Source organism: Thunnus thynnus, chromosome 4 (genome assembly GCF_963924715.1).
Source record: "Thunnus thynnus chromosome 4, fThuThy2.1, whole genome shotgun sequence".
Lineage (NCBI taxonomy): Eukaryota > Metazoa > Chordata > Actinopteri > Scombriformes > Scombridae > Thunnus > Thunnus thynnus.
Window position 1 is genome coordinate 30,124,421 of NC_089520.1, and position 12,497 is coordinate 30,136,917.

General features: G+C 43.3%; 1 protein-coding gene across 3 annotated transcripts in view; it reads right to left on the reverse strand.

Moving 5' to 3' along the window:
* Positions 1–1,779: 1,779 nt before the first annotated feature.
* frmd4ba (FERM domain containing 4Ba) overlaps positions 1,780–12,497 on the reverse strand; it is a 47,962-nt gene continuing 37,244 nt past the window's right edge. For 2 of the 3 annotated variants that reach the window (XM_067588278.1, XM_067588276.1), the window contains exons 12-24: positions 10,424–10,500; positions 9,784–9,922; positions 8,367–8,508; positions 8,129–8,262; positions 7,929–8,045; positions 6,771–6,999; positions 6,570–6,626; positions 6,327–6,462; positions 5,538–5,702; positions 4,543–5,303; positions 4,294–4,429; positions 3,669–3,917; positions 1,780–2,720 (exon numbers count right to left, since the gene is read on the reverse strand). In XM_067588278.1, coding sequence (XP_067444379.1) covers position 2,720; positions 3,669–3,917; positions 4,294–4,429; positions 4,543–5,303; positions 5,538–5,702; positions 6,327–6,462; positions 6,570–6,626; positions 6,771–6,999; positions 7,929–8,045; positions 8,129–8,262; positions 8,367–8,508; positions 9,784–9,922; positions 10,424–10,500 — 2,343 coding nt within the window. In that variant the 3' untranslated portion in view covers positions 1,780–2,719. The remainder of the gene's footprint in view (positions 2,721–3,668; positions 3,918–4,293; positions 4,430–4,542; positions 5,304–5,537; positions 5,703–6,326; positions 6,463–6,569; positions 6,627–6,770; positions 7,000–7,928; positions 8,046–8,128; positions 8,263–8,366; positions 8,509–9,783; positions 9,923–10,423; positions 10,501–12,497) is intronic. The other variant, XM_067588277.1, reaches the window with a different exon arrangement.

Consider the following 12,497-nt stretch of genomic DNA (forward strand, 5'->3'; position numbering starts at 1 on the left):
CTAAAAACATGCTTGATGAGAGCAGTGAGAGTGAACCAGATGTGGGCCATAAAACCACAAGAATGAGCTGCTGATTATTCTCTGTGGTTTCATCACTACGAGCAACACCACTCTCATTATATATAGTAATTTAATCCATTGTTAATATAAAAGATTGATTAGTGCAGCTTTAAATCAGAAACAATTTGATCAAAGAAATAAACATAACTATGAGTCTGACATTTGGTGTCAGCTTCCAGTTCTTCACAGGTTTCAACACTTTGTGCTAATGGACACATTTCTGTCAGAACCAAAAAAAAAAAGCATTGAGGTTTGATACCCAGCCCTAATCTGCTCTCTACATTAGAGGAGCTTTGTCTGTAGTGTGCTAAATGAGGGGGAAGTACATAGGAGTCCATTGTTTATGTAGCTGAGTGTCAGCTGGAACAGCCTCCCCTGATGTCTGGCTGCAACTGGTGTGAAGCAGCAGAGGCACAGAGACAGAGGGAGACAGCTGGACACAAAACACTCCTCCTCTCCCACTGCCTCGGGTAAAGCCGAGGAGCTGGAAGTGTCTGAGACCTCCCCTGAGCTCGCTCAAGAAGCATAACACTGAGGAGCAGTGCGAGCAAGTAAAGCTGCTCAACAGAGACCTTCCTAAAGAGGCAACCAGTGGCAGGATACACTAGTAGAAAATGTGTGCTGGCTGGGGAAGGAAGGGAGGGAATGAGGTGAAGGGTTATAGTGTGCTCTGCAAAGGGGGGGGGGGGGTGATACATGTGCATGTACATGTACATTTGCACAGCAGACTTCTATAACACAGATGCCTAGAGGGAGGGGTTGGTGCTATAAACACTGGCTTGTCATTCACAGGGAGGACAGAAGAAGAGGTTATTGCTCATAGTGGGTGTGACGGGCTTTAAAGACTGGTTTGGTCGGTTTACAGCTTAAGGACATAAAAAAACCAGCCTGGCAACACAGCAAGGCGGTGAGAAAATACAGCAGAGCGTCAGAGCTCTCAGTTCTGCTTCAGCAGAGCATTTCTAAAAACAGACAGATCATTTATTCATAATTAGCTCTCATCATGACTGATTGCAGCTCTGCATTCACTGTAACAGGCTAAAAAAAAATCACTGAGATATTGCCAGGACTCTACAGTTATCTTGCTGACTATAATCTGCTTCCCTGAATGCACCCGATAAGCAGTTTCAAAACCATTTATGTGGAGAAAGCAGACCGCCATTTTCAACCACTGTGACAAAACATGTTCAGTCATAAAATATAAGAGACTTAAGTTTATTCAGTTATTTCCCTCTGTGAGTAGTGACAGTCACTGTACTTTCTTTAAGCCCTGTTTCATTAAGTGAACTGGCTGAGCAGACGTTCAATTACCTAATTTAATGGATTTGGATTTAAATCCTGTGTTTTCCTGCACTTCGAAGGATGAGATTTTTTTTTCTTTGGATTAAATCTCCTCAGCTTCTTTCCTTCTTAATATATATATGACATACGAACCAAACAACTCATTCAAATGCAGTTTTTTTTAATTCAAACAAATGCAATATACAAATTACTAAGAACCAGCTTAACAACAATTGTTTACTATATATTACATGCTTTTCAAATACATAAAAATGCTCTAAAAAAAAAAAAAAAAGAAAAAAAAAAAGACGGAACCAGTGTATTAACAATACCAACATTTACATACAGCTTCATTCTCTTGAGAGAAGTTGGGAGCACCAGTCCATGATTTCCAGCATGGATGAAATAACCATGTTTTTTTTTTTTTTCCAAAGAAAGTTCTATCTTCCTGCAGAGATTCATCAGATGTGGCAGTAACCTCTGTTAAAGTCTTGGAGTAATACTCAAATGGTGTTTACACAGAAGTACAGGTATGTGGCTCAATTGTATTGTAAGCACTGAAAGAAAGACAGCTTGAATACTTATGTTTAAAACAAACAAGAGTACAGGAAGCACTGTGGTAGTTACAAGCAATGCAATGATAAAACTGGATCTGGTGACTGCACAATGTTCCAGGAAGTAGCCATCTGTTTTTGTCTCATTTTTAATGAGTTCAATCCTTCATTTTTGATAATGTCCTATCAGTCCTCGTCTGATAATTCGTGGTCACAGTGTTCATACATGTGTGTAATTGACAGAACATGATGAGTCGTTCTAGTTGTTCATTGCGGCTCAGTATCCTCTAATAGAGACAACCCTGGTCCTCGGTTTGTGACGGCGGCATCTCTACAGAGCAACACTGGATAAGTTAAGGGGTCTGGAGTCCCCTTTCCCTTTGGCTATACCACACAGTCCACAGCAGCTCCTGGTATAGTTTCAGTGCACAAGTGCCATCACCACAAACTCTCGCAATCCAGACATGTAGACGCTTTGTGGGGTTTTGTTACAATTTCAACACAAGGATCCGGGTCCGTTTGGCATTTGTGTTCAATAGAACGTAAAATGAAGAGTCTTCATTTCTTTCTTTCTTTTAAACTCTGAATTCCACAGAAGTAAGTTCCTTCATTCTTTGCATCCCCTTGTACAGAAAAACAGGTAAGTGCAGTCTAAGGCACGATGACAACTTGTCACGGTGAAAATGTCATACACTGTGATGAGAGAGCAACTAAACTATTGTTCCCGGTTTTGAGTCTTCGTGCCAGTAAATCTGGTCTTCTGGGTCCTCGCCAGTGTGCATTTGGTTAATGTGTGGGTCCATTTGATTGACATCTATGTAGGATCTGAAATAAACACAAAAGATTAAAACACATTAGATTGGAGGTAAAATGAGCTTGAGACAGGTTGACTGTGAGTTTAGAATGAATTAACCCTGGGCAGTCAAAACCATCCTGTGATCTCTTTCTTGATCTTGCGAGATCAAGAAAGAAGAAATGTAGAACAATGATCATGTACTAAACGTGTTAATGTTAATCTCAACCCCAGGGTCAAACATTCTTACCCAACAAAACAGCAGATGCACACAGACACACGCATAGCGCTCAAATGCCAAAATGTTCAGGGGTCACATTTTCCCTCTGCCACACAAGTGCCCTCCCACCACCACAAGACACCCAGAAAACTCAAATGAAATCAGCAAAACTTGAAAGAAATGATTTGGAGCTTTCTGTAAATCCCTGCGACATATACAAAAAGACACACCACCATCACCATGATATGTGGGGTAGTTTTACATTCTTGTCTCTCACCCTTTCTTTAGCGCAGTGACTTTGATTATTGGGGGAAATTGGTTATTATTCCTGGTCAGTAGCATAGGCACACCTCTCTAAAGGCCCTGCAGGGCACGTCATCCTATCTCTGCTCCGCCACTCAAACTCTGGGGGACATCTGTGCATGAGAGGGGGCAAAGGTTAAGGGTGAATGGCAGCACATGGGCAGGGGGGCCTCTGCAAAGGGCCAAGAAGTAGGCAAACAGCAACAAAAAAATCTGAGCAGTAAAAGGCACACTGCAGAGAAATGTGACCACTGGATGACAATACGCCAGCTGGAGGAGGAAGTAGGGCAGGCATGTTGTGTAAAGAAGCCATGCAGTTACCTTATAATACATGACACTGAATGATCTCAAAAGTGCAAAGTTCACTTCAAAACATCAACAAGCAGACTATGTAGTCACGCTGCGGACAGAATGAAGGAAGCAAACGCACAGGCTCCGGCTATGGCTGTTTACTTACTATGAGCTACCTTTAGCAAAGGACACCTTACTGAGCCTGTGCCCTCTGGAGGATTGTGGCTGTGCAGGGCTGGAGGCCACCTGCCTGGCTCGACAGCCAGGGGAGTAGGAAGAGGAGGGAAAGGAGGAGGAGAGCAGGGAGGAGGTGGAGGAGGAAGCTGAGGAGGAAGAGCTAGCAGGGAAAAAGGCACAGCGCCTCCGACCATCAGGGCTGTGCCAGGAGCCCTTTAAAAGCGAGGAGGCGCCATATCTATAAGAAAGAACGGGCCGGTGGACAGTTAAGGAGGAGAGAACCATTCTTAAGCTCTGAGGAAGAACTGACTGTGGGCTGCACAGATCCTATAATCCTACTGCTGAACCAGGCTGTGATGTTAAGTAGGTGGAAGTTTGTGGATTCTGATTTCAGAATTTAGGTGTGAGGGTAAGAAAACAGTAACACTGAATACACATAAGTCCACAATATAGCTGTGTGTAAGCAATAACAAAACTGAACAGCAGCTTTTATGTCGTTGTAGCCATCCATTCCTGTAATTAAAAACTAGCACTTAGCTCTGGGGATAAGGAGGATCAAGTGGCTTATTGGATAAGGAGCTGAGTCGAAGCCAAGTTTTTGTTTTTTTTCTCACCTGTTGTGGGCAGAGTGGCTGTAGGGGGCTGTACTGTAAGGGTACGACTGCGGCGCATGCATAGGCATGTCATATTCCAACATACCACCACCACTAATGTGGTTGTGCCAGTTCCCAGTGGAGGAGGCTGAGGACACTGGAAAAAAAAAAAAAAAAAACATACAAGTTAGTAATGACCCAAATACATGTAAAACCAGGATCAGCTGCATATTGCACTAGAGACTGTGATGTATGGTGCAGTGATCTAACCTGATGTGTAGGAGATATTCCTGTTGGTGTGGCTGTAGGGTGCAGGCATGGTCTGATAGCCCAGGCTCTGCTGGGAGCCTCTGTCGTAGTCGTAGTTGTATGTGGGCTGTTTGTGTGCAGCGTTGCGATGGTACCAGCCTCTCAAGTGTTCAGCCACCAAGGCCTTCTGGATGTTCTTGGTGACCTGCTCGTTGCTTCGGGGCACCGGACGGTTCCTGGATGGCCTCAGCGTTGCGTACGGGTTCTGCGACATGCCGTCTAGCTCGTCGTTGCCGTAGTGACTGTGCATGTCGTGGCTGTGGTAAGCTGTTGGGGTGGGGTGGTAGGAAGGATTGACGTTGTAGTGTCCCTCCATCTCGTTGTCGTACATGTAGGCTCCATTGGAGTAAGGCTCTGGCTCTGTGTAGCTGGGGTAGCCTGTGACGTAGTAAGCTGTTGTGGTGGGTCGGGCCCGAGGCTGGTAGGCGTAGCAGCGGGTGTCCGGCTGAGCCAGGTTGGGCATGCTGCCTGTGTTGGCGTACATGTCTTTCCTGTGGCGGCCGCGAGTTCTGCGTCGGTGGGTGTGGTTACCTGGGACGCTGTACTCGACGCTGGACTGACTCGTGTAGGAGGAGCCGTCATCGAGGACCTCGGTGCTGTTGCTGCGTCGGGCCGGGGAGAAGGTGAACGTTGGCACAGGGGGGTCGGTCTCCGTCAGAAACTGAGACTGGGACTCCAGACTCCCGCTACGCTGACGGAAATGTTGTGGAACGTCCTCTGATCTACAATTGGAAAACACACGAGTGAATTATTTTCTTTAAAACTTTGTGTTACTTTTTAACCCCCCAAAAAAATGGTAGTATCATCATGTTGCCTCCATTACATTAGTTATTAGCAAAGGGTTTGTTAACAAGTGTTTTCCCATCACAGACATAGATTTTCTGAGCTGTTGACAAGGCAGATATTTAAGACTGAAAACAGATCATATAAAAAAAAAAAAAACACAGATGCCGTACCTGAGCTGGGTGCTGCTGTAGGCGTTGCGGGTGAGGAGGGGGGTAGGGGGCATGCTGCGGGCGTCACGTGGCTGTCTGGAAGCCGGTTTGTATGGGCTGCTGTGGCTTGATAAGGCATCACGGTGACTGTAGTGGAGTGATTCCTGGACTTGGCCATAATTTAATCTGGAACACAGATAAGAACAATGTTTTCAGGGCATTCGCCTCTTTAGGGCAGAGCCTTTTATCGAGAAAAACACCACTCCTCTCTCTTCACTTGCTCTCAAATCTGAAGGAGACAAGAAAAAGCCACCTTGGGTTTGCTTGAATGCAGCATTTAAGTCATCGCTTCCACCTGAACGACTGTCATTTCATAGTCCATTGAGCTTTCTTTTCATGCAACAGCAAGCATCATGACTGTTTAAAATGATTTTAAATCTCTGGAGCTGAGCAAACACATCACCCATATCGTATTTTGTAAACACATGAAGTAGCTGCCATATAAACTAAGTTTCCAGAGCCACTTTCCTGTTTCCCTTTTCCTCTCTCCTCTGAGCTTGGGATTGTTGTCTGCTCCTTCACAGGCAGCAACATGTTCTTTTCCATCTATTTTTAAAGCTGGTGCGTTTGGGCTGATAAGAGGGAGATTGTTGGTGAGGCAGGAGAAGGAGGGAGGAGGTGACTGGCAGGAATGTAGCTCTGGATCTACTCTACAGGTCTGTACTAGCTCCATCCCCAAAAACAACAGTCAGAGACACACTGGAAATTACAAATATTAATGTTGGGTGGGTGTCAGTGCAAACTGTATACCTTCTGTCTGCATTCTGGTCGTTGGCAGAGGCTCGTCTGTCTTTGCTGTAGTGGATTTCTAGAGTTTCTGCATGGTGGGGTCTTGGGGAGTACTGGACCGACCTTGATCGCTGCCTCTGGGAGCCAAACTCATCATCTGGGAGATAAAAGTAATAGCTCTGTTAAAACTGATCTATGATGCAGAAAAGAGGGAGGTGGGAGTCAACAAATGCACACTGAGCATGATTATGCCTGAGCACTTACCATCATCCAGAGTGAGACTGTCAGATAGAGAGCTGAGGTCTGAAGGGTTGACATCATCTGATAACACAAGAGAGAAATGGATCCTCAGAGACTCGTCTAATAATACGCTTTTTGATTCTATCTTTGTACGGTGGTTTTCTGTTTCGTGATTTAACATGCAGATAAAGCATGGCCAGACATTTGTTTGGGTTGTCTGCGTACCTGCTAAAATCAGTGAAGCTCTTTGGGTGGGTTTCTTTCCTTTCTTGATCCTATAGGCGTTGATCTCCTTCTCAATCTCCTCCAGCTTCCTCATTGCATCCAGGTAGTTGTTTCTCCTCTTTTTCTTCACTGTCTTGCAGAGGTCATCCTCGTTGGATAGCTTGATGGCTGCTTCCACGATCTTCTGCTGCAGAGCGAACCTGCTCTCCAGATTCCTCAGATGTGGGTCCTGCAGGGAAATGCGCAAAACACACACACAATTAACGGGGAATTTCCAGAGAATACAGACAAATCCTGTCAACAGCTGTACCCTGAACAAAGAAACAAACTTCAAACATCTCCAAGTTATAATACACAATATGGAATTTATCTGGTTAACTTCATTTTCAGTATGCTGACATATTTTTATTTATATTCCCATTCACATTCATTTCTAAAGCTGCAACTAACAATTATTTTCATCATCAAGTAATCTGTTGATTATTTTCTCAAATAATTGATTAGTTGTTTGGTCTCTAAAATGTCTGAAAATGGTGAAATGTGTCGATCACTGTTTCCTAAATTCCACGATGACATCTTAAAATGTCTTGTTTTGTCCACAACCCAAAGATACTCAGTTTACTGTCATAGAGGACTAAAAAAAACAGAAAATATTCACAATCCAGAGGCTGGAATCAGATTAATCGACTAATCTTTGCAGCTCTATTCATTTCCCCAACTAACTTGTAAACTGAAACCATCTGTAACTGTTAACAAGTGTTACACTCAAAACATTATTGCAATTTTGTTGGCCAATTCCAATTTTTTAAAAGTCTGACCTGCTGATTCCAATTTTCTTTCTTTCTAAGAAAGGTGCTGTGTGCATGACGTGAACCATCGTGTGGCACGTGTGTAAATTTGACCAGTAAAAAAAAAATCAGATATATGAGACTGACTGGCCGGTCACCGGTCATGGCTGATCAGCTGGAAATCTGCCAGTTTCAATCGGTGCGTCTCCATTGGTGCATCTCTAAATGTAAGCCTTTAAACTCTTAATCCTCATTTCAAAAAGTCAAACATGGTCTAAATGATCTCTTGGTAAACAAAGGCAGTGGTGCAGTAATGTTGTTTCATCAAGGAGTGACAATTACATAACAGATAAGAAACAATGATAATCACCTCATTATAGGGGAAAAGTTCATCCAGCTTAAAGGCTGTCCCAACCCGGCGTCGAACTTGTGGGGCCTTTTCACCTGTGGCCAAGGGATACTCTTTAGGCAATCTGCCTGTAAGCTCCTGCAAATGAGAACAACAACCAGCGGTTAGCTGAGAGTGTGGATGTTTGAAATGGAAGAGAACAGGATGAGAGAGATACTCACAGCTTCTCTCATGCAGATCTTTTTTAATTCCTCAAGTTTCTTTGTCAATGTGTCTTGAAGGTCCATCTCTTTCTTTTTCAATTCAGCAATCTTCTCTTTCTTCTGTTCCTCGTTGACTTCCGAGTCAGCAGAACCTATAAAAAGCACATGTCTGATTAACTACAAATTATACCCATAAATCATCACTCATCAGTTTAACGCAGAGCAGAGGCCATTAACTGATTAACTCTCTGCATACCGGCTGAGATGAGGCTTCCATTGCTGGCCATGATAAGTTGATCTTTGCTCTCAAGGCTGGAAAGTTTACTGATCCGCGGGGCGCAGATCTCTGTGAGGTCCATGGCGATGTCTCCTGAACTCCTGGTTGTGGTCATCTTTGACTGTCGGGGGGGAAAGAGACGGCCGTGAAGAGGAAACCAGGAGGAGAGGGAGGAGGGCAAAGAGAAGTGAAAAAGGGATTGTGAGTATTTCATTTTAATGATAGCGCACTGCCATAGTGGCGGCTCCATTTGCATGCTTAGTACTCCAAGCGCGCTGCTCTCTCATCAATCAGTGTGGGCTCTATTCCTGGAAGAACACTGACACACCATCTGCCTTTGAGAGAGACAGTGGCTGAATAACCTCATTTGACCGTAGCCACACACACGCTCACTCTACTCTGCCACAAAACGCATATCACACAGCACTCATAATGTTTAATAGCTCCATGCTCTGTAAATACGCATCATAAACATTAACACATAAAGCATGGATGTGTATTTTCAGGGTACACTGACACTTTTTAACACTCACACAAGGACCTAGGCTGTAAACACACTGTGCTTTTTCCTATTTATTCTCAATGGTGTGGTTATGAAACATATATATTCTTTCCAAATTACACACCTCATATTTTAGATATGCCACATCATAGTTTTGAGATGAACATGTTCCTCTTCAACCACACGCAAGGCAAAAATAGGCATAATATTAAAAGGCAATACTATCCTATTTCATTCTACCTACTATGGGAGAAGTGATAAAAATATTTTACTCCAATTTACAAGCTCCATTTCAACTACCTAACCTTCTGTTACTTTAATAGATAACAGCAATTCTTTTCCTTTTACACCCAAAAATGTCCAATCTCCAAACATAAGGCTGACCAGCATGGTATCTGTTGCATTAAACCTGAAGGCTTGTGATATCCCCTTTGTCAAGATATTTACACAAGTCACAGGCAGGCATGGGACACGGATCAGGCAGTGCATCACATGATGAACAGTCACTGTTTCACTAGGCTGACACAATAACTTTACAAAGTGCACTAATGCCTGTATTCAAAGGGAAAGAGGAAGACAAGTTCCGTGTTGCTACTTTTATGCTAATTTTACAGCTTGGTGTAAAAAAGGTCAACATTATAGCACTTACTGAGGTGAAATAAATGTTATCAGACAAAATTAATTAGTCATAATGGAGTCACATTGCACACACAGGTGTCACTCTCTGTGTGTGTGTGTGTGTGCGTCACCTATGTGGGTCACTGGTCATAAGGCAAGTTGATCTACAAAGTATCGGTGTAAAAGTGGGTATGAGATTGTTTTTGAAGTCTGAGTCAGCAGGGAATGTGAATGAAGTAAAGTGGAGGTGGAACAGTGAGGAGGATCCAGACTCACTTTACTTTGCTTCCTGTCCAGGTAGAACTGGTGCTGACTGATGGCCATCACCCAGATGGTTTTAATCAGAGAGTGGCTGGCATACCATGTGTGAATAACAAGACCAGTTTGTCCAAAAGTTCGCTTTGTCACTGTTCTTCTGTAGAAGATAAGACAAATACTCGTTACTACAAAAACAACTAAACACTTGATGGCAGATAAACAAAGCTTTAATAAAAGAAACAATTCAAACAAAAGATTAGAAAAGAAATCTTTATCTAATTAAACTTGTGGGTGTAATAGTATATTGAAGAGGAGAGTAGCAGCGACATTAAACTCGTTGTGAAACAGATAGTGGGATTTAATAAGAGCTTTGGTGACTGCAGGTGCCACATTACAGCCTGTGTGAAGAGCAGAGGTCCTTATAACAACCTTCGAATAACAAAGTGGCCCTTAAACAGCAGGAAAACACTCATTTAACAGACAGGTTACAGCCATTAACACAGTGTCCTAAATGGGTCAGGGGCTGCTGCTGCTGCCCTTCACAGTGTGCGAGGTGTAGGATAAGGACGTCTGTAGCTAAAATGGGAACACTTCAAAAAACAGGGAAAGGAGCTATTAAGATCAGTTAAGATAGATTAAGTGGGTTGCCTTCTCTGACCTGTGTGGGTCGTTCACTTCCACTGCGAATTTCTTCTCTCGGAAATACAAATTCTCCAACTGCTTCCACTGAAACAACTGCAGAGAGAGAGACAGTTCGGCAGAAAGAGGGGAGGGGTAGACAGACATTACACACCACTGAGTACACAAGCCAACACAGGACTATTGATTCAAATGTGGATTTACAGTCCATAAACAGAAATGTCATTTGATACAGAAAGACACACATTTGCACCAATTTACTCATAAAAGCTAGAAGCTTCCCGCACGAGGGAATCAATCTCGCTAAAAGACAACACAACAGGGAGGCAGGTATTAAAAACAACTGGCCTTGTTTCAGCCACAGCAGCCTGCCTTTTAGTACGTTTTTTTTTTTTTTTTTTTTTCCTGGTCAACTTGCAACATTAGCAGAAACAAAATAACAGCTGAAGCAGTGAATGGGGCTCAGTGGGCCAGCCAGTCAGGTGTAAGTTTGAGTTAACACAAGAGCAATTATAATGCTGCTGCAACTGCAGAGAGTAAAACTGTGGCAGGCGGCAGGCCAGCTTCTAATTTCATTCTGCTGCTGAAAACAAGAGGCAGGACTTCTCCATGTCAGAATCAAACATCTGCTCCACCGACACTGAGCTCACTAAACAGATCTGGAGCTACTTGCCTGTGAACAACTCTTCCCTGCTCTCCTTTTGGAAAAGAAAAGACGCTGCACGACAGTGGAGCTTGAAATGAACGTAGAAGAGAATTTATAACCACTTTTTCACCAGACACTGACCTAGAAGGTAACAACCTACATTACTCTGAACTACAAAAGCCCATTATACATCTTGTACCCTCAGTGAGAAATTGTGCCTTGGGTAAGAAATCATAAGAAGCTGACACATCTCCACTTCCACTGGAAAAAAACATATATACCAAGCATAATTTATATGAAAACCACAACTAAAGCACTTATTTAAAGGGAGCACACGAGGAAAATAAAACGTTAAAACCTATTGACTATTTAACACAGCTTGACAGGTACTATGTGGACACAATAAAAGGCTTACCGTGAAGGGTATTTTTTACGCTTATCAAATCCCTGGTGAATTCTCCTGGGTTTGTATTGAATCCTTTTGACTTTGAGTTTCCCACAGGGCTAGAGCTTCCTCGAACAATACTGACTCTTGTCTGTTCTCAGGGAGCCAGATAGGTGTTGCAAGAGTTTCAGCTGAGTAGGCCACGCCCCTTTCACCCCCACCCCCCCTCCTCCTTCTCCTCTGACATCACAGACACCTCACACGCTGCCTTCAAGGCTTTGAACCACTCTGGACTGCTCTCTCTTTCTCTCCTACACCACTCACTTCCTTTTCAGTCAGACCAGATGAACAGGTTGTACACAAGTAAATATGCGAGACCAGGTTTTCCCTTGTTTAAAAATATTTTAACCTAACTCCGCTTCCTGTCACTCACACATAAGCCACTGATCCTTTACTGACTTTGAATACTCCACTTCCATCTATGGAGTTCTCTGCTTTTCATATTGTAAATACCACACAAAGCACTGTTGTGTAGCCACATCCACTCTAACCAAACATGTCAGGAATCTGTTACTATGGTCTAATCATTAATAGCAGGAGCTCTCTTTGCTTTCATGTGGAAAGGGAACACTTTGTCAGGCCGTTTAACCTACCAGGCGAAAAGGAAACACTATGCACTATGTTCCACTAACACTAAGCAATAAGCATGCCACCTCAGAGTTTCAAGTTACACATTTAATCTGTCTACTCATAGACTTTCACAGGAGGCTTTCATTCTCTATAGATTTTAAATGTAGATACTTTTACTTTATTATCCACGAAAGCGCTGAATGTCAATGATTGTGTGGATGATGATTGTGGGCATGGTGGAGAACTCAACATGCAGTTCCAGCCAATACTGCATTAGATAGCCAGTGAAACGAAGAGCATGGTACTTAATGGGAACAATGGGAACCAGGCGGCAGGACGCTTCCAAAAAGCCCATTGTGGAAGGAACCTCACGCCAATTCACACCCCCGTAGTTGCTATCACTTTAGCATCATTTACATTGTAACAACAGAT